The following is a 21,760-nucleotide window of genomic DNA, read 5'->3' on the forward strand; positions in this document are numbered from 1 at the left end:
GTTGAGTTCCCCACTTGCCTCAGTACTGTGATTTCAGGTATTTCAAAAGAGCAGACCAGGAATGGCCTCTTACTTTTCTCACTGTGGACAGTATTGCAGTGCAATGGTAGGCACTAAATATATGCATGTGACAACTGGTGCTAACTGTGCACATATGATCAGAAGTCTCTTCTGGTCCTGTAGAACAAATTCATGACTCTGCATTGCATCTGAGCTCTGAACTATGTCCATCGCTTTCTGTGTGGCTGAGAAAAGAGTTTGAAGTTGTCCTGACTAATTGGTTGGTTGCAGCAAGACCTTGATTATTCAGGAGACAATATAGCTCAGGAAAGGAGGAATTTTCAGTCAAGGTGGCAGAAGGCTATCATTCATCAATCCCACAGTGCCCACATCTACAAGCACCTTTCAGCTCCCTAATTCTGGCTGTCTGAACATGTGAGCAGCAAACCATCTGATCCTCTGGGCTTGAGTTTTGTGTGCAGACAATCAGATACCAGCCAGCCAACAGAAGAGGGAGTAGTGAAGGGGCAGGGACTTGCACTCTGAAAATAAAACACTGTTTTTCTGCTTATTAGCATAGTAAGATTTCTGGTGCTTATTCCTCTTAACTCCACCAGTCTCACCTATAAAACCAGGAAGTATTATTCGAAGAAAAGTGAAGGCCATGGCAGTACTCCATAGCAAGACAGCACTGGAATAACAAGGCTAATCACCTATTTGTTAAAGTCTTACTGTTTATTTTATTACAGGTCAGTGAACAAAAAACAGTCATGAGATGTTAATCTCTCTGTCTAGCTGTTTAATCTGAACCACCCCCTTACCATTGTTCTCTCATGTGCTCAGCAGCAATATCCCCTCCTCCCCTCTTGTAGTGACCTCATTTCAAAGGACAATTTCTCTCTGTTTTGGCTTTCCAGGGGTCAGACTGGTGCTGTTTGAATTGGGAGGAAATTTGCTCAGGTCCTGTCACTGGCCTACTGTTCTATGGAATTTGTTTGCAAGAACAGAAGCCTCTGCTCAGAAGCTGATGGATGCTCTGAGCTCCAGGAAAAAGCAAGTGCTGAATATGACAGGGTAGACCTATCTCAGCAGTGAACACAGACAATAGAGGAGAGGTAGGAACTACTAAATAGGATTGGATAGTGTGTTCCAGCAGTCTCCCTTCCTGCAGAGTGAACTAACCAGGCCAAAACAGCTGATGCTGCAGAAATTCTTAAAGAGTTCCTGTGTAATATAGAAGGTGATGGTTCTGTTTACCTCAGGTCCCCCCTGGCCCTCTCACCTGACTCCTTAAGGCCTAGAATTGGGGCTTACATGGCTTGAAAGGAAAGTGTGGGGATGCATGGTATGGCTAAGAAGCCCCATCTATATCAGCACAAAGAGTCACTGGTTAATCCGTAATTTCTAAATGTAGCCCTGTAGTCAGGGCTTTCCCCAGGGACAAACCAGAATTGAAAGGACAGGTGATTTTAACAGGAAATTTGTGATATATTAAAAAAACAAAACACTGTGAACCCGGTAAGCTGAAAGCAAGCTTTGAGTCCATGAGGACGTCTAAAAGACCCTTTAATCCCTGGTTAAGTTTAACCATTCCCAGGCTTTCTTGTGTAGTGCTGTCTTTTGGCATCTCCATAAATAGGCTCAGTGACTCAGAGCCAGCAGAAAGGAGAAAAGGAGAAAAATGTTTTTGCTTCACAAATGTTTATTGGTTTTTCCTTTAGCAGATACTTTGTGTTAGAGTACAGGACCATCTCCAAGAGATGGGTTAATGCAGCTGTACAATATATGACCCTGCTTTGGATAACTGTCTATCCCCTGGCTACAAGTATCTGGGAATCTTCATTTTTATATATAAAGAGCCCTAATGAAGTCTCTCTACCCTGCAATTAATGTTAAACACACCTCTCAGCAGGAAATACTTCAATCCCACTGAGCCCTGAAATTTCTATGGAATTAGGTAGAAGGAGTCTAATACAAACACTCCATATTGTGAGCTCAAGCTTCGTGACAGAGGAAGAGAGGGATGTGGAAGAAGAACCACATCCAGCTTATATTCCAAGGTAGAGTCAGTACAAGGATGAAAGTTGACAGCCCATCTAGGAAATGGGGAGTGTTCTTCAGCAACACAGTATGGACATAACAGAGGCAAATCATCAGAGACCTACAAATGGGGATTGGAAGACAGACTTCAGTGCCACACTGGCACTGCAGGGAGAGGCTTTTTTTTTAGTTATTCCCTTTGCTGAAATAAGAAAGCAGGATGGTTAGAGGGGAGAGCAGAAGAAATTGTGATCATCCTGAGAGGCACAACCCACACGTCACGTGCAGGGACGCTCATTCCTGCCCAACACTGGATCATGTGTGGGAGTTGCAAAGCACTGTGGAAAAGGGGAAGTATGTATTCCCTGCCCCTGAAGTGCTGCATCCTCTCTTTGCCTCTGTAAAAGTAGCATGGTGCATTGAGAATCAGTAGGGATGCACTGGGAAAATGTAAGCTCCCAACACACTGGCAGGGGAGCAGGAGAGAATTGGCTAAGGGAAGAGGAGTGAATGTCTTGGATGTAAGATATGATGGGTGGGAAGGAAGGAAGGAATGACTGCTAAGATTTAAAAACAAACAAACAAAAAAACCAATCAACCAAAACAGAAGTTGCAAATGTATTACCAAAGCTAAGATAGAAGACATCAGTTAGCTCACCTACAACTAAGTGAGGTACGTGAAGTTTAGGTTTTTTGTTATGTCTTTGCTTCCTTTGCATTCCTCACTTTTGAATCTGTTCCAGGCTTCCTTGGAGAGATTCCTTGTTTTGCTTCTGTAGCTCCCTGCAGGATGCAAATGTTAATAAGCGCAAGCACAGCAGGCAGGGCTGAATCCATTGGGAGAGATGGGGACTGCATGGCAGATCAGCTTCCCTCCTGCTGTGTGACATGTGATGCATGTTGAACTCAGGGCTGTGGGGGAGCACCCTTACTCTAGTTCATCAAATCCAGCCCTGCTGCTGGAATGTTTTCTTAGCTCTGCTGCTCAGTGGAGCTGCGGCAAACAACAAGCTTTAGCAAATCAAGGTCAAATAGAAAGGCAGAACCTAAGTCATGAACATGCTGGGCTAATCTGACATTACTGGGTTCTTTATGGAGTTAAGTTTTTGTTAATTTTTATAACAATAGGTTTGGGTTTTTTAAACCTAAATGTGAATATGTTTTTCGGGGATATTAGCCAGGAGAGTGCTTTCCATGTATATATTGAATATTACTGGAGTTGACTTTCCAGCTCACGAGTGACACCTCCTGTTAATAGCTTGCAGTCTAATTTAGAATTGACATTATTTTATAAACTAGTGCTGCTATGAAACATCTCATGCTAAAGAGAACTGAAAAGGGCAGACTCTTTGGTGGGCTTTGTGGGCTCCAAGTGGCCTGAAGTGCCACTCTGTGACATCCAGTGATAGTGTTGCAAACACTATTTTACTGGCTTGTGTGAATTGACCTACTTTGTCAATGTGTTGCTTTCCTCTGGTCAGTGGGTCTAGTTGCTTGTGGTCCTTTTTAGCTCTCCTTGCTGAACAAGGTCCTTGCTTTTGATGTGCTGTTGCTGTCTGGTACTTGATGCCTTGGGAGAGAGAAAGAGCCTTGTATCATCTTGGGCTTACAGAATGCCACCAGGCTGGTTTACAGACCTACTGCATGGGCTCACTTGCAGTCATCTCATGATTGGAGGTAAGGGTTCCAGCTTCAAATTCTCTAATGCTCCTGCAGTTATTCTCATTTGTGCTGCACTTGGAGAAGAAACAGGCAAGTTGTAGGTGGCTCTTGCTGGCCAGTAGCATAACTGACCTTTGCAAAAGTTCTAGTATTAGTCCAAGCTTAAGAACAAACAAGTGATGGACAGACATGAAGGCTGATTCTACTAGAAATATGTAATCATATTTTTTACCTCAACCTGAGCAAAATGCACCTTTTGCAATTGTCATGAACCTCAGGAGCCTGAGCTAGATGCCATTTCTAGGCTACAATGAGAAAACACCTGTACCTCCCCCCATGCCGCAACAACAGAAGACGCACAGACCGAGGCTTTCACTATCCTTTCCATGTGCAGCTGTTGGAGCTCAGCAGGCTGTAACTTAGTGGCTCTGCTGGGCCTGGTGCTGCTCTGTGTTCCCCTGCCCTGGCCTTGTAGGAGTTGGGGTGAAATGTACTCACTTTGCTTCCAGGCATACTCTGCAGCTTCAGGGGCAGTCAGCATGGCAAACGGATGCAGGGAGAACCTGAAAGGCTGAATCCAATGGTCCTGAAAAGACAACAATTCATAAATAAGTGTACCTGCAGAAACCATTTGCTAAGACAATGGACATACTCTTCTGGTCAGCAGAAACTAAGGTAACTGCTTCAGCAGTCCTGATGGATAAATGAGCACCATTTATAACCTCCATCCTAAATGTCACTAGGATGTGGCTTAGGCTCCCTAAGTACCTATATATCTTGGTAAGGCTAGTGCTTGATTTCCAAGGAGATTCAAGCCAAAGCTTCAAAAGTGATGAGGGGTAACAGGAATCTCCCCCATTTTACTTCAGTGGGAAATACCCACAGAAACTGAATTTTCAGATGGGCTGTATTCCATCTCTTTGAGTCCAGGACTCTTAAGGAAGCATAAGTTGAGCTCCAAGAGTTACTGTTAGTTTAAAACAGTAGGTTTAACCTCTTAAATGAATCAAGGCTTTGCAAAATAAAGTATCCTTAGCTTCCCAGCTCAGCAAAGCATTTTTGTTCCTTTCTCATAGGTTGGGAATGATCTTAAGCCCATGAATAAAATGAAGCAGTGGTGTTGGCTGAAACAGAAACTGGAAATCCTGATAACAATGGCTTATCTTCCTCTTTAGAAAATTTTTTAACTTTGCTACCTTGTGACCATTAAGGAAGTGTCTCTGAGTCCATGAGAGACAGGATCTAGGCAAGTGCACAGTAACATGAGATGTCTTTCTTTGTCTCTGCTTGCATAACATCAGAATATAAATCAAAGCTAAAAATACCACTAATAACCTCCCCTCCTCCCAAAGAAAAAAACCACCAAAACTCAAGCAAAAACTCAAACACCCCACCATGGGAAACAGCATGATTAACTGGAAACCTTTCAAGAAAATATCACTCCTCTGCAGTGTATGGTGAGCACTCAAAATAGAGATTTCTAAAAATATCCTGGGTTGGAAGTTCCTAGAGAAAAGTATTCCTGTCCATAAGAACCAAGACAGTGAAAATATACAGTGTAATATTCACAGCAAAAGGAGGGACAGCTGATCCACCCACTTGTCCCAGGAGCAGAGAATAAGATCCCTCTTTCTAAATAACATATTGTGAAATGCCCTTACGTGGCATCTAGTGACATATCTAGTGCTTGACATGGAAGAATTAAACTAAGAGAGGTTACAGTCAAGGCTGTTCTGTTGCATGTAACTGTGAGCTGGTGTAGCTCTGCCCTTTCTGGACACCGGGTGGCAGTCTGTCATTGATATTACAGCTAAGCATGACTGAGGTAAAAAAAAAAAATAAAGTGCACTGTGAATTACATGGGAATCATCTGTTATAGTCTGACTGCAAGTCCACATCAACTTTTAATGGTTGCTTGGGAAACATCAATAAAGTCTGTGTTACTGAAAAGAAAATCTATATATTCCAGTACAAATGCTTTTTCATTATGGACTTGGGTCATATGGAATACTTTCCTGTGACTTGAGTCATAAATTAAAGATTATAATACCTTTCCTGGTTTTTAAAGGGCAATTATATGACTAAAGATACATTGCTAGAGAAAGTTGCTCTGAACACATGCCAGGCTGTGTCTCAGAATTGCATAGCCTCTTCCCCTACTCCACACTAGTGGTAATAAGAGCATGCTGGCGGGAATGCTCCTCTGTAAAGCATTATCACAAAGGTGCAGGAGCTGTGTTACATCTTAGTGTGGATGTGAGTAACTGGGCTGCCCTTTTCTTGCCTCTCCCTGGCACACTGTAAGATAGAGAAGGAGGTGGTGAATAATTCAGCTTTTTGCTCTGTCCTAAGAGAGGGCTGGAGCTTGTTTGCTATTACTAATGGGGCAAAAGGGGCAAATGACTTCAGTTTAAAATGTAGCTTTTTTTTTGAAAGGCACAGATATTATAGGATCACTTCCTTTACAGATGCTGAAAAAAACCCAAATCACTCACATTTGCAGACCTCTGCCAGTGTGTTGCTGAGGGCCTCATGCTGTAAATCTCAAAGATCTCTTCTACAGGAATGCTGTTCTGTGAGCAGTAAAAGGTAAAAAAACAGGTAAAAGAGAGATTCAGCTTTCAGCAGTAGTATTCTTTCAAGTAAATGAATTAAATCCAGCTCATATCCCCTTCCTTTGATCTCTGAAACAGCTTTCACATGAACTTCTGGTATTGTTTCATACTGCTGGTACCAATCTATTGAGATCTGGTCCTGAAACTTGCTTGCCATTTTGCACTTGGGTGAAACAAGTTAAGTAACATATACACACCTACTGAAACTGACTACTTTGTTTTCTAAGACTGCACAAAACTTAATGGCTACTTGTTACAAATGGAATGGAATTGTAATATTTGCACTGTCTGTATACTGTGCTTTTGATGAACAAAGGCATCTGGGGTACAGGGAGTTTTCTATTCTTTTCTATTCTATTCTATTCTATTCTATTCTATTCTATTCTATTCTATTCTATTCTATTCTATTCTATTCTATTCTATTCTATTCTATTCTATTCTATTCTATTCTATTCTATTCTATTCTATATGCCATAGAATAAAAGATACTGCCATCTTCCTTGTGCTCTTACCATTAATATTCCAGCGTATGAAGATAATATCATAGCTTCTCTCTCAGTTCGGTTGGGATATGTGTATTTGTTGCGAGCTGCAAAGCTCCTGTATGGTGTTTTGAACAAGAAGATTATTATTCTGGTGTTATAAATGCAAAAAGTAGTCTTGGGGTCGATTCACTGCTGCTTTTACCTCATTTTCACACTGGTGTAACCCACCGCAACAGCAGGACCTCAGCTTTTCAATACTCACATTTTCTCTCTTGTCAGTGCAATCGGAGCATCCAAGTCACTAAGCCACAGTAAAGCAACACTGAGGGCTAAGTTGTAATGGACCTGGAAAGACAGAAGAATCTTATTTGTTTTGTTTGACTGGAATTGCTTGACTGAGGGAAGACAGAAAGACCAGGGTAATGCAGGGAAACCTGAGCTGTGCCCAATATTGCCTCAACTAACTGGGTACCTCACTTGTTGTAAGACACTTGATGAGGTTTCAGAGGTTTAAAATGCATCCAGGAAGACTTTCTGTTTTGTTATGCACCAACAGACTTGGCTTGTGAAGAATAATCTTTGGTTAGTTGACTTAACTTTATCAAATGTCTTCTGTGAATAGCTTTTTCTTGGTAAAAAAATCAACAAAATCTTGAATTATCTTGGATACGTTATACCCAGGTGCTATTCACAGCCAGTTTAGGTACTCATTTCAGTAATGGGCTGCTATTTATCATTGTAGGGATAGGTTATTTAGCTGTACCAAATAGCCATCCTTCAGAATTCTCAGGAGCCCCGCAGTTAAAGAGGATAGGAAGTAGGAATTCTGGTGATTACCGTGTCATCTAGAAAGGTGGGTGGCCTTTGTCCTCTTGGATCAAATTCTTTTTCTCGTAGTCTGATGCCAACATAATCTCCCCTTAAAGCAAGGAAATAACTCTAAATTACAGCTGGTTCTAAGCAAACCAGTGCATAGGAAATGTAATAGAGGACTTTAAAGATACTTCAAGACCAAGGCTAAATTCACTATGATTCAGGGCTAGGAATCTGCTGCAGGATTTCTTACAGATAGTTCCCAAGTAGGAAAGCTGTTAGTTTTTTGCATCTGTGCTAATCTTAGCTTCCTTCAAACCACACTGCTGTCTTCTCCAAAGGCTCCAAAATAGGAAGAAGAAATATGAAACCATTATTTAAAGTCTGGGGACTCACAGAAGAATTTCACTGTACAGAGAATGAAAGAGATGCTTCACTGGTGCTTGTTCTTCTCGTTCAAAGGAGGCCTGATTCTGCAATCTTTCCTCAGATGAAATACTACAGATCCATGCCAGCATTCCTAGAGAAGATGGGCGCAGGACTTGTGTGGAATAGAGGGGACACTGCTTACATCCCTGAGGAGTTGTCTGCTGGGCAATCCTGCACTGAAGAGCATGAGACACTGCGGCATTAACTAGGAGACCCCTTACAGACAGCAGCTGCCCTGGATGCATTGCAAGGGGGGAATTCTGCACCTCTCTGGTTGCTCCACTGAGCAAGTTCTGGGCTGTGATGATTCTACTGTCCCATGTGCAGTCAGGGCTTACACTGCAGGCTGCATGCAAGAAATTGTCAAAAGAAGTCTGTTTATTCTTTCCAGCAAGAGAAGACTGAGGTTTGAGAGTTGTCATCCACCTAGTCATACAACTCTTTGCAATGAAAACAAGCCAATCTCTAGTGCAGTGAAAGCAGTTGTGGGCAGTTATTACTTACAGAAGATTTTCGATCTTTTTCTTCAGGTGTTTTCTTTCCATATTCTAGTTGTCATTGTAGCATAAGCTCAATGGGATCTAGGAGAGAACCAAGTGTCTCTGCCAGTGAACAAATCTCAAAAACAGATAAAGAGAGCGTGACACTTGGGAGACCCCCTACAAAAATCTAGCCAAAATAATTTCCAAGGTAGGATTAAAATAGAAACTGACAAAAATTTAATCAAGAAAGAAGACAACATGAACAGTACTGACAGTGATGGTAAAGAGTTTGGTAATGGGAAATGGGCAGAATGAACCCATTTAGAATAAGTATCAATCTTGAGCATCAGCTTGCAGGCTGCCTCCATCCCCAACGTAGTGATGTATATCTCTCATATAATGCAAGCTATTGACCTGCTGCCGCTTACAGGTTTCTTAGCACAAGGCTTGCTCTCCCCACTGTGTGTCTGTTAACCAGATCTATGTGGTAGAAACAGGGAAGAGGACAGGCTGCAAGATGAACTAACAGCAAAGAGATAAGCCAGCACCTGGCCCACCAATATATTGTAACATGCACGTGGAGCACGTGCTCCACTCCTTTGCTCCATAATATACAAACTCTCTGTTGCTGAATATTGTCCCCCTATTCTACCTCTCATACATGTACACAAGAAATCATGCACTACCTGGGTCAGCTTTTGCAATAGGCCTCAGGATCTGGGTTTGGAGCCTCTCTGACTTCAGGTATTTATGAGGAGGATTTCCCTCTTGATGTTGTTGTTCCTTTCTTGCCTCTGTCTTCCTTTGTGTGCCAGGGAAATTAGGCTATGGCTTCATGCAGGACTGCTGCTTAGAAACAATGTTGCTTAGAAACAGTGCTGCTGACCTGAGAGAAACTGAAAGAAAAAAACCCCAAACAACAAACCAAAACCATCACAAAGAAGAGGTTAAACCTGCACCTTCAGCTTGGGTTATCAGTTTCAAGCTAGATGATCCTAATACACTTCTAGGCATTGAGTTACACTGCTGAGTGGCTAGTTGGAAACATAAAAGACTTGCTAACAAGGGAGGCAGAAACTATTCACCAGGTTTTCTAACAGATCTAATTCCTTGTAAAAGAAGATACCAGCTCCTACTGTTTCAGCATTTCACCAAATGGAATGGTGAAAGACTAGACCTGATACCTTCCAAGAGCCCATCTACAGTTCCATTTCCAGCGTTTATGGCATATAGCAAGGATGCTGCTACTTGTTCGTTCATCTATGTTATGTTTTTGCTTACAGTATTGAGAGAAATTCTAACAGTCAGAAAATCCCAACATGATGTTCTAAGCTCCACTGTTGTCCTTCCAATGGAGGCAGGGCACATCTTGCACGGGATTGCTGATGGTAGCCAATGTATCATGATGACTAGCAAGTCAGTGAGAAGCTATTGGATTTTGTAGATTAGGAAAGTTTGCAGGCTGTAGCTCTGAATGGAATGAGCCATCCCTCTTCTTGGAAATGTAATTTTTCTGTTATTAACTGACTTCCTAGTAAAAAATAGGAATGATTTTATGAGAATGATCATAATGTTGCCCCTCTTTGTGACGTCCCAAGAAAACATAAAAGGAAATGTATTATCATGAGACATAGATGTTTTCCAGGAAGATGTCTACTCGGTATTTGTAGAATTTGTGTTATACTTTCTATTCGTTATATCATTTTCCATTCTCATTTATTCTATGGCAGAAGGAGCACCAAGCTTAGCACTTCCCACCTTTCATTCCAAGCTAGATTTGATTTCTGAGGGCATTCACCTGGCAGGCATCATGGCAATCGTGTCTCCAGTAGAGCTGCTGCTTCTTGCTCTGAGAAACAGAGATCTACTTCTTGCCAGGTGTAACTTTCCACCAGTCACTTACACAGGGCTTATCTGCTGGTGTGGCCAGATGAGAGGGAAAAGTGACCTTCACAAAGTAAACATAGTCATGCCAGGGCTGACCTCAAGTCCTACTAACCCAGCCCCTCTCCTGTTATGTAGCGAGGGTGATACCCTGATGAAGAAAGGGACTTTCCTGAAATGAGTCTGGTCCCTAGCCCTCAGATGAACTGACTCCTGCCATTTCCCCAAATGCAAGAAATGCTTCTGCATCATTGCAAGGCAGGGGAAGCCACTGTGTTTGTCCTCTTCCCAGGTAAAGATAAAATAGCAGCCACTAGTGGATGCCTGGGGAAGAGATGGAGGAAATGTGCTGGCAGGCATCAGACTTTCTCAGTGTATTTCTCTGTTCTCCAGTTCAGGACCTTTTTCAGCAAAAAGTGTTGCATTGGTTGTCAATAGCCCTTGCTTGTTTTTAACTTTCACAAACTTGTCCAATCACTTTTTGAGTAAGTAAAATTGAAATTCTGAGTAATTGACATCTGCAATATTTCCTGGCAAAGATTTCCACTATTTAAATAGAGAGTCTCTGTTTTTAAAATACCAACTGTTAATTTAATTTGCTGACCAGTGGGCTTAATAAACCTAGTAAAGTAACTTAATAAATTTAGTAAAGCAAGTTTAGACCCCTCAACTGTAGAATTTGTCACACATGCAGCATAGAATATGTCTTAGAGGATACTTATGTCTTTTTCCCAGACCACAGCATATTTAACAGCAGTGTATTTCCCTGGAGCAAGAAATAAAGCTACAGGCAGCTGTGTGTCCCTGCAGAATTGTAACCCACTGCAGGTCTGATTTCAGGGCAGGTATAGAGGGTGTTTGGTCAATCTGCTACTTAATTTATTCACTCCAACTTGTTAGAAAGATAAATTACTTATTGATACAATTGCCTTGCTAAGGTTTAGGCCTTGACATGCTTCAATGATCTCAGCTCCAGCGGGACATTAAAAAAGTTTGGAGAGAAGGATGTACTACTGATAGTGGACACAAAAAATGCAGAATTTATGAGCCACAAGGACATTTGGCAGAACTCCCAAGATAAGGAAGAACCTAACAAAGCCAATTCATCAACTGTGCTGAAATCAGCCCCAACTAGGTAAAAGGTAATTCTGGCAGGGGCACATTGTGACTGTTGACTCACGAAACCCACCAATTCAAAAGAAGAGTATATGGACTAATTAGCATAAGAAGTGAGGGAATCATTTCACTAATAAAAGATAGAATACTGATGAATAAGAGAACTATGGAACTTGTAGCCAATGAACATTAATGCCTTTGTTTACTAAAACGTATAAATAGTGAAAAGTTTTGATACTCATAGTGCTGGCTTTGTGGATTTGACCCCCAGCATTCGTTTCTGCGCAGAAATGTAAATAAATCAAATACCTTGACTCTATGTGGGGACCAGCCAATAGCACACGGGTTAAAGGAACCTGTTTGGGGACAATAGGTAGACACGTTTTCATCGGCCTTATTCTCTTGGCACCTCTGCTATAAATTGCATCTCCACTCTAAATCATTGTTTTTCAAATTATTTGGCTGCTTTTTCCTTATGTGTCATTTCCTTAAAATATTGAACGTCATCACACCAGCATATATAATGTCAGCTTCTTGAGGGCAAATTCAAGGGTGTCTGCATTAACTTGGGTTGAAGTGAAAATTACATAAGAAAAAAAATCATTTTAATAGACAGTAAAACGAGACTGTCAAGTGAAAGCTGCAAGCCAAGCTCTCTGCACGAACCAACCCTCATTTTTGGGTGAAATTCGCCCTTCAGAACAACCCCCGGGCTTTTCTGAGGCATTCCAGGAGCGGTGTAGCTCCGTGGGGCCGGGGCAGGTGGCGGTAGCAGCGCCTCAAAGTTCGGGGCTTCCAGCCCGAAGGGCAGCGGGGCCGCGGCGGCCGGGAAGGCGCCTTTCGGGGTCCGCCTAGGCCGTGAGGGCGAACAGAGCAGCCTCGGCCGGCCAAGGACGCCCCTCCCGCCGCCATCTCGCGGGGCGGGGCGAGGGGCGGGCTGCCCGCCGGCCCGCTCGCTTTCAAAAGTCGCTCGGTAGTCAGGGCTTTCTCTTCCTTCTCGCGCCCTCCCCTCCGGCCCCGTCCGCGGCGAGAGGCAGCCGCCCCGTCCGCGGGTGAGCCGGGGATCCGTGCGGGGGGCGGCGGGGCTGTGCCCAGAGCTGCTCGGGCCGTGAGGGGCCGCGGGGCCGCTGCTCGGGGGTAGTACGAGTCTTGGCCGCCAAGGACTTGCTGGCGGGGAATACGGGTGCTAACCCTGCTCGGTGTCACTCTCTACAGCGATGGCGTCTTTGAAGGCCGCCGACACGTCCTTCTTCAGCCTGAGCGGCGTAAGAGAGAGGATGCGGGAGAAGAAAAAGGGTGCCTTGAGGACTGCGAAGTTGAATGCCTCGCTTGTATCCAAAATCAAAACGAAAATCATCAGTGAGTGTATTTTGCGTTGCAGCGCGTGCAGGGGCTGGCAGCTACATCAGCTTGGAACTGTGCCTTTGGCCGTGGCGGTGGGCGGCAGTCTTGGCAGCTTCTCTGCCCGAGGGGTTTCTAGTGAATTCAATGACCTGCAAATGAGTGTTAAGTGTCACTCAAGGTGTCCAAGGGTGTCTGAAGTATCTGTGACTGGCAGGTTTAACACAGAACCTCTGGAACAGCAGCTTGGGGCGTCAAAGGCTGCTCAGCAGCATCTCAGATGACATCAGGCATCCTCAGGGTCCAAATAGCAAAAACAAGAGGTGTGGAAAGTATTTTAGTGTATATGCAATCCTGTGCAGAAACTAGCCCAACTGTGACTTGTTTTTATGGGGGAAATAATGCAAAGATAGCACATGAGATAATTTGGACTACCTTGAAAAAATTAGATATTTCTATTACTCTTATTTAATTGTTTTGAAATTGGGAAACATGGCTCTAAATCTACTCAAGGACAACTAGAGGAAAATAGGTTTTTCTCCAACTTTTTGGATAGAGATGAGGACTCAGGTGGCATATTCAGAGCCAGAAGCATATCTTTTCAAACTCAGCACCTGAACCATGCTATCATGCATTAAGAATTGAAGCAGTAGCTTGCCACCTGAGCATGACCAACTGAGGATGAAGAGGGTGTCTGAAGTGTTGCAGGTTATTATGGAAATTTTGTTCCTGCTCTTCTCTGGAGACTTCTATTGCTGGAAGGAATTATACTGCTGGTTTTGTGTGTGGGCTGTTGAGTTGTAGAGATCCAAATCTAAGGAAAGCTATTCTGGAAAGAGGAAGAAGAAGTATGATGAGGGAAGAGGCATGGATGAAACCTTGGATGCTGATTCTGTGTGATATCTCTCTATCTCTTACAGACAACTCTTCTAGTATTAAAGTCTCCCTGAAGCACAACAATAAAGCATTGGCTCTGGCCCTCAATGCAGAGAAAGCCAATGCACAGCGGCTCACCCGGGAGAAGACCATCTTACAGAAGGAGGTGGAGCAGTGTCACTTCCAGAACGCTGTGCTGCGGCACAGGCTCTCCTTCCAGGTATGGCACTAGCAACGTGGCTGGCATGGGGAGGTGTGGTAGGCAAGGCATGCAGCACTAGCATCTCAACCTTGGGAGGAGTGACCTGTTGCTGATTGTCCAAATTCTCAGCATATGAAGAAGGTCACCATTCATTTGCCTTGTTCTCCCCAGTTCCTTGCTCTAGCTACCAATATCCTTGTTGGAATAGATGTTTTAATTTAATGTCTTTATGGTTTCTCTCTCTTTTATTACCTCAACAGAATAATATCTTGAAAGAATTTGAAAATCTTCTGGCTGCAGTTAAGATGGCCCAGCTGTCTGAGGTAAACCATGGGAAACATGAGCACACTGCTCTGGGAAGGGGGCTTTGTTTGTCTCTGTCTTTTGCTTTGTGTTGCCTGCTCACTGCAGTGTTGGATGCTTAAGCTGTTTTTATTTGCTTGCTTGAATTATGCTGGCTGCGTCCTTGTTTTTAGCTTGATGTTAAGGATTTCTGCAGTAATTTATTCTGTTGGAAGGGCTACAGTTTTGAACTGCTTTCCTCTAGGTCGTTGGCTGTATTGGCCAGTAGGCTCTTCTGCTCTGACATGTTATGACTTCTTTTCAATTTATTTTTTAAAGTTTTGCCATGGCAACTTGGGATAGGGAATAGGACATTTTCCTATCTCATGGGTGGATGGGGAAAATATTCCTGCTTCCTAGTCTCATATTTTCTGAACTAGTTTAACTTCATCCTTAATCTTGTGGAGACAGAATCTAGTTATTTCATAATTTTTTATTTCATAATTTATGCAATTTTAAATGGGAGTGGGTCACTGGCAGCATTTTACATTTTTTCCAGAGTGAAACTGAGCTTCTGCTGTTTCTGTGCATGAGGCTGCACTAAGGATTGTAACAACTTTAACCCATTCTTCTATTTCTCTTCTTCCCAGTTTCATACAAATTCTGCATCCTTGTCCAGTGGCCAGAAGAGCAGCATGACTGAAGATTGCTGGGCTGATGATATTGCAGATGGTCATCTTCTGAGGTGGGCCTTAAAATGATAACGGCAAGCTTGTCCTGAATTTCTAGATGCTAAACTTCTTGTGTTTTGTGTGTGTGCCCAGTTGCCAGTTTTATGTGAGATATCTTCTCTGAACCTCCACTGCTTGATGTTTTCCTTTACTCTGTGTCTTTCTGCTGCCACTCCTTGTCTTGTTTGTCCTAATGCCAAGTCTGTGCAAAAGGTGGTCCTTCTGCCTTTTTTATTTGAGAGTGCATTGCTTTTGGGTAGTTTTCCCCCTGTAGCTGGTGAGCACTGCAAGATTTCCTTGAATGAGTGAATGCCATAGCTGGCCACTTTGTTACATATATATGCTTAATAGTCACCTGCTTGTATGATGTAAGCTTGTATTCTGGAAAAATGATCAGAGCAGGGTCTCTTAAAATGTATCTGAAGTTCTGTTTCTCCTCTGTTTAGTCTCCCTTCAGAGCACAGGGGAGTTCTTGGGGTTGCCCACACGCGTAACACCAGGCAGCTGCGTTGGTGTTCCACAGAAAGGTGAATGTGTGGTCACAACCTGTGTGCTGAAAGGCCTTTACTTCCTTGTTCCCTCAGTGTATTTTTCTCCTACTTCTGTGTCCACAGCAGTGTGATCTCCTTATGTGTTGTGCTTGCCCAAAAGTGGGAAATCTGTCCTGCTTGGGCAGTGTGTGTTCTTCAGCACTTGAAGACTTCAGAAATATATTTTGTCAACTGATGGAGGTGAAAGCTGTAGTTACTCTGCTGGATTCTGGGGCTGTCATATACATGGAACATGCTCCATTGCTGTTATTCCTTCTCACCAGGGCTACAGGGATACCAATGAGGGTGCCCATTTCCAAGCTGTGTGATGCAGGACAGCAAGGTGGCAGCTCCACAGCAGTACAAACATCCTCAGGAGAACTTCAGAGACCTCCTTCTAATGAGCCCCTGAACATCGTGCCTGTTGCCTCCAAAGACACTTTGCCACCACAGCATGCTGAGGAACCTCAATCCCACCAGGAAGAGAATGGGAAGAAGTTCACTGAAACAAAGGAAGCGCAGGAGGCTTTTCATGACTCTTGCATCTTTGGAGGTAAATTTGCATCTTTTGCTGTTCTTCTGGTATGACTTTGTGTATCTGTGCTCAGAAATGCATGAGTGCAGTGCCTGAGTTCCAGTTAGCTCCTAACCATGACTCCAATAGCTGGTAGGAACTGCATGCTTCCCTGGTGCTGTTATTGCTGTAGTTACTCGTATCCCAGAATGGGATGTGTTGCTGTGGATATTTGGCATGTTTGCAATAGTTCAAGATTGCAAATCAGGCTTTTTGAGCAATAAGCACTGAGCTTATATAAGATTTTCAGAAATGTCTGAAGGTGCAGAATCTGACTAGATGCACAACTTTTCCTTGTGGATTTGCCATATAAGTAATAACTCTTATGTGTAGAGACAAAATCATGTTTTTCTATGCTCTGGATTTGTGACAGTGTGTGGGGCAAGGCTTTTCGTGGTATTGGGAAAGCTGGCATTTGCCTGCTGCATTTTTCCATCTTAGGAATGAATTTTGTCTTTCCAACAGAGGTCTTGTGCACTACCAACCAAAATCCCAACAGTTTCCCAGCGCTTGCCTGGGAAAGTCATCGTCTTTCGTATGAGGCTGATGAGATGGCAAAACATTTCCTTGATCATCTCTCACAAGGGCACGTTACTCAGAGGAGAAAGCGTTCCACCCTATTTGCTACAAGCACTCCATCTTCTGGTGTGGGCATCTTCCCGCGTGTCAGTTCCACTCAGGCTGCTTTGTGTAGTGTCACAAAGGACAGCAGCAGCTCCAGCAACAACAACACACAGCAACAGCTGAAATCACCCAGCTCCCTGGCTTCACCTACGCAAACCAGTGTTATTTCTGACAGAAAATCTGTGGGTAAAGAGACTTTCTGTGATCAGCCACAGGCTAAAGAAACTGAGTGTGGTGTTGAAACGGACTCCACCTATAGCCAAGTCCCTGAGTTTGTTCCTGTAAAGGTTAAAAGCAAAGGTAGTTGTAAAACTGGTGAGAAAATGACTGTTAAAAGAGCAAGCACAGGAAAAAAGAAAACAAACGCAACTAAAACCAGTGTAGAACGTAGTCCTGATATATCTCAAAGTGAAGAGTGTGCTCAAAATGCAAAGAAACTTCTTCAGCCCGAAGTTGCAACATGCCCTACTGAGTCTGAAGTTTGTGAGGTGGGGCAAAAGGCCTATGTGGGGGCTTTTGACAGCAAGAACAGAGACTGTAGCGTGGAGCACCATTCCCACTCTCCTGATAGAATCCGAGATCTTGAAAGTACATTTGTGGTGAATCCAGCACAGCTGCCCAGTCTTGAAGGTGGTGACTTAATGCAACAGGTTAAGGGACCTATCTTTGAGATCCAAAATATGGAGAGTTTATTAAAAAGCCCAGTTCATACTTTTTCAAGTCATGAAATTCCCTCAGATGATTCCAGGCCACAAAATTCACTTTTCTTCAGGAAAGAGACCTCAAGTGCCTGTGCTTTGCAGGAGGACTCAAGTGTGAGCAGAAAGAGCATCAGACAGAAAATCAACAGAAAAACTAGAGTAATTAGGCAAAGAGTTGATTCTGATGAGGAGTATCTGCCAAAGAGTGTGAAAATACCAGAGGCCAAAGATGAAGAACATCCTAAAAGAAGCCGGACAAGGAGGAAAACTGTCAGGTTAAGCAATTGTGATCAGAGAAACGAAGTTGATGTTTTTGGGCCCTGTACAGATGTTCAAGGAGTAGCTAAGGAGAGCACAAAGGATTTGCCTGGTAATGTTAAACGTAACAGGAAAACTTACATTATCCACCCTTTGGATCTTGCAGGAAACTTGGGTTGCGTCCAGACAGAATTTGATGGGGGTGAAAATGTACCTCCCAGATCAGTTCCTGGGATCAAACCTAGCAAAATCCCCAGAGCTGCTAAGAACTATCAAAAGAGCAATAAAAACCAGACAAGGGGCCCTCAAGAAGAAAGGCAAGCTAATGTTGACAACATGAGTGATTTGAAAAAAAAAGCCTGCTGCAAACCCAAGCCTCAGAGGAACAACTCTAGACCTCCAGAGTCTGTTACCCTGGCCAGACAAAGTGATGGTGCCGATGTTCTCACTGGAAGTTCAACGGAACTTGCACCCAAGCAAACTGTCCCTACAGGGAAGTTTTCCTTCATTACAGATCTGCTGTCTGAGCCAGATGGCTTCCTGGAGGAGCAGATACCTGAGATATCACTTACAAATACTCTTATGGACCTTCCTAACAATCTTGAATCCTCCTCTATGACCAGTTGTGCAGCTTTGCCTGTCAGCTCCAGGCTTACTGAAGTACCAGTTTCCAAGAGCTTGAGTGCTGAGGGCAACAGAATGCCAGAAAAATCCCCTGTTTGGCTGAAAAGCTCCCTGATATTTAAGGAGAAGACTGCAGAGGAAATACCTGGGGAAACAAGTTCTCAGTCAAGTTCTCAGAGCTCATCTTCACAGGAACCTGGTAGGTGGTAGGCTGGGGAGGGTTCCTGTGTTTGGAGATGAGAGGAAAAGAATCTATGCAGCAAATGCTTATATTTTATTTCTTTTCTTTTTTCAGAGTTAAAGATCAGTCTCCAATCTGATCATTTATGCTTCCACCAGTGCTGGCCAGTCATTTCTGTGGCTGCATTTGCTTCTAGTTTATCAGCATTCCTGTGAGAATTGCTGGCCATTTTTTCCACTTGTGGATATTGGGAAAGACTAGCAGCATGTGCTGCAAGTCTTGTTTTACCACTGTTGTTATCTGCAGAGCATGTGTATTAATTTAGAAAATCAACTACTCAAGCAGTTGGAAAGTCTAATTTGATGCTGACCCTGCTTACTGGAGTCAGCATTATTGGGCACAGAATATGAAGAAGATGGCAAATTTTTGGTCCAGAGTGGTTAGTGCTGCAAGGTTTCAGATTTCATACCTCTAGGTGAGATCTTCACTGGAAATTAATCAGGAGCTAACTTAAATTTTTTTTTTTTTAAGAATTTGGAGGGTGTATCCCTTGGCTGGTAATACAGTAGTTAAGCTGATCCTTTTGAGGAGTTTGCTATTAGTGGATGCTCAGTAAAGAGAGTAATTTCATGGGGTTTTTCTTTCTGTAGCTGTTGACAAACAAGCCTGTTACAACTAGAGTGGGCTGTACTTTGTAGAGAGGGAGTAAGTTTGTTCTCCTGCCCTCCTTTTTTCTGACTTCACTTTGAAAGCTGCAGTGAACATTGGCGTGGTCTTGTCTTGCTAGAAGTTGGTAAGTTGCTGGTAGGTTGTTTGTGTGCCATAAGCTTGCTCTCTCCTCCAGGCTGTAAGCTCCTGGGCATTACAACTATCAAATATATTTTTTGTATCATTTTTCTACTACACCAGGGCCCATGATACTAGCAGTATTCATCATCATGGCTAGGCTTTGCGAACGAAGATTTAGGAAGGCTCTATCGACATTTGTTACAATTAGTATTAGTAATCTGTATTTTTTCACTTAGGAACCTAATTTGATTTATGAGCTGACTTTTGAGGAGCAGGTCTGGTATTTTTGGATTAAAATGGTCTCCTGAGTTTAGAGGGAATGTGATTTGGATTCAGGTTTGTGCAGTGTTCAGAGAAATGTGGTAATGCAGTCCTTTATATTTGGCAGCTGTTATTTTTTAGGATATCTGGAAATTATTTGGAATCACTTTGATCAACTCATGTGAATGTCTCCCTTTGCAGAGATCAGACCACTGCAGGACTTGAACAATACCAGGATTCCGTCCTGCTCCATCTCAGAAGAGGTATCAGAGCGCTCATCCAGGCGGAGACGGAAACCAGCCTGCTATAAAGAACCAAACCTCAACAGGTTGGGCTTTAAACTATTCCTTCCAATGACTGCTCTCATGCTGCAACACTTGCTCTGCTCTCATGTGTTCACCCTCCAGGGCTGGATCCGCTGTTGCTTTGTTTAAGTTCCTCTTACTCTTTGTGTCCTGTGGTCCTTCTCTTCTACCACAGTGTGGTTATGCCAAAATTCTGCATCATCACGGGATGGATGTGTAGGCTTCTGGTAACAAACTACCAAAGATGTTATTTCCCTTGTTGAATGGGCATCTGTGGTACTCCAGTGTTAATGAGGCAGTAGCATGAGGATAAAGTACAGAGTAGATAGAGATGGCTCAGCAAAAGCCTTGGTTTCATTTGCATTCTGCGATGGATAAAGTTTTACACACCTGAGTAGTACTTTCCTCCTGAGAGCAGGCTGTATCTATATTCACTTTTTCTAGCAGATATGAGTTTCTAAACAAATAGCTGCATCTTTTCCCTAAGAAACTGTAGATTCAGTACATCCAATGGCTATTAGACAGAATCATTTAACTCCTAAAATAATGACTTTGTTGTTATGCTACAGGGTAGTACTATGCTTTTCCCCTGAAAAGTGTCACAGTTTGAACTTTCTTTGAATAGCTGGTTATATTGGGTCAGAAGGTACCCTGTAATGGACAAGGAACAAACTGTACCACTCAATCATCTTGTAGGAGAAGCACTGCAGTAAAATCAGAAACTTTGGGGACTAAAATCATACAAGTTTTCAAGGAATCCTTGATGACTCAATGTAACCCTTTTGGTTCTGCAGAAAACTGAGGCAGGGCGACCCATTTACAGACACCGCGTTCCTCTGCTCTCTTCGCTACAAAAGAAAAAAGAATTCTGTTAAAGCCAAGAGAATGACCCAGAAGATGAAAGAGGAAGAAGAATGGCTTCCTGAAGGATGTCCCAGTGCCAAGGTAGGTAAGTTTATAACAACAGGAACGAGTCAGGATGAAAATAACAGTTGAATAGGCAACCTCCAAGTTCCTAGAAGCTTCTCTGTCCAGCCGCAATTGAAGAGGCCAGAGCAAAGATGGAGGTTGCTGACCAGACAGCTGAACTATTCCAACCAGTGCAGCCAAAGGACTGATTCAATGAATTGAGCTTTGCACTGTGGATTTCTTCTGTTTTGAAATCTTTGGGACTCATGGGGTGGGGAGAGTGTTGAGTGGATGTCTGTTGTAATGATGGACACGGCCCTTACATTCTGTATGGTTAGCTGCTCACTGTCTTCTGCTTCCTTCCTGTGCTCTCCCTTAGTCCGCTGTATAAAGCTTTGCCACAGTGGAATATGAGCCCTGTACCCAACTGTCCTGGCTTTAGCTAGGGTAGGGTTAATTTCTTAGTAGCTCTTACAGTTTTGTGTTTGGATTCGGAATGGTAATGCTGTTAACACACTGATGTTTTGGTTTTTTGCTAAGCTGTATTTATTATAACTATATACCTAGAAGCGTGGCCAGTCTGGGTTCAGGAAGGGGGGCTTGACATTGGTCAGTGGGTGCTGAGCAATTGCATTATGTAACACTTGTTTGTTTCCTTTTTATTATTTTTAGTTATTATTATTAATTACCTTTATTATTGTATTCTTACTTTTATTTGCAATTATTAAACTTTCTTATCTCAACATACAAGTTTTACCTCAGTTCTCTTCCCCATTTCACTGGGTGACTGGGGGAAGAAATAGGGGTTTGAGCAAGCGGCTACATGGTGCATGATTTCCATCTGGGCTTAAACTGTGACAGCAACCAACATTTAGGAATGTTTGAGCACTGGGTGAGGTAGAGTACCAGACCTAAGCATGTTTTGTCTCATTTTGGGTATTGCTACAGGAAAGGTGATTGGAGAGAGGGTCCTGCAGAGGTGGGGCAGCGCTGTCCTGAGCCAACTCCCTGCTCCGCCTTGAGACTTGTGCTCAATCCCTCCCCCC

At 43.2% G+C, this 21,760-nt stretch overlaps 2 protein-coding genes across 5 annotated transcripts; one reads left to right on the top strand and one right to left on the bottom strand.

Moving 5' to 3' along the window:
- Positions 1-1,684: 1,684 nt before the first annotated feature.
- On the bottom strand, positions 1,685-12,425 carry C7H2orf80 (chromosome 7 C2orf80 homolog). 4 transcript variants are annotated; one of them, XM_064660690.1, is made up of 10 exons: positions 12,197-12,425; positions 9,213-9,372; positions 8,549-8,625; positions 7,640-7,721; positions 7,065-7,147; positions 6,830-6,917; positions 6,198-6,275; positions 4,201-4,288; positions 3,492-3,610; positions 1,685-2,823 (listed from the first exon to the last, which is right to left on the bottom strand). In XM_064660690.1, the coding sequence occupies exons 3-10, from the start codon at positions 8,587-8,589 to the stop codon at positions 2,737-2,739; spliced, it is 666 nt and encodes a 221-aa protein (XP_064516760.1). In that variant the 5' UTR covers positions 8,590-8,625; positions 9,213-9,372; positions 12,197-12,425; the 3' UTR covers positions 1,685-2,736. The 4 variants fall into 4 exon arrangements, with proteins under 4 accessions (XP_064516760.1, XP_064516759.1, XP_064516757.1 ...); XM_064660689.1 differs by lacking the exons at positions 9,213-9,372; positions 12,197-12,425 and adding an exon at positions 8,012-8,135 and having other exon boundaries at positions 1,685-2,161; positions 2,699-2,823; positions 8,549-8,627; XM_064660687.1 differs by lacking the exons at positions 9,213-9,372; positions 12,197-12,425 and adding an exon at positions 8,012-8,135 and having other exon boundaries at positions 8,549-8,627.
- Positions 12,403-21,464, top strand: LOC135417075 (shugoshin 2-like). The gene is made up of 9 exons (XM_064660676.1): positions 12,403-12,578; positions 12,742-12,885; positions 13,788-13,963; positions 14,206-14,268; positions 14,878-14,972; positions 15,773-16,041; positions 16,528-18,468; positions 19,702-19,828; positions 20,600-21,464. Exons 2-9 carry the CDS (start codon positions 12,744-12,746, stop codon positions 20,799-20,801), a joined length of 3,015 nt encoding a protein of 1,004 aa, XP_064516746.1. The 5' UTR covers positions 12,403-12,578; positions 12,742-12,743; the 3' UTR covers positions 20,802-21,464.
- Positions 21,465-21,760: the final 296 nt, after the last annotated feature.

Source organism: Pseudopipra pipra, chromosome 7 (assembly GCF_036250125.1).
Source record: "Pseudopipra pipra isolate bDixPip1 chromosome 7, bDixPip1.hap1, whole genome shotgun sequence".
Lineage (NCBI taxonomy): Eukaryota > Metazoa > Chordata > Aves > Passeriformes > Pipridae > Pseudopipra > Pseudopipra pipra.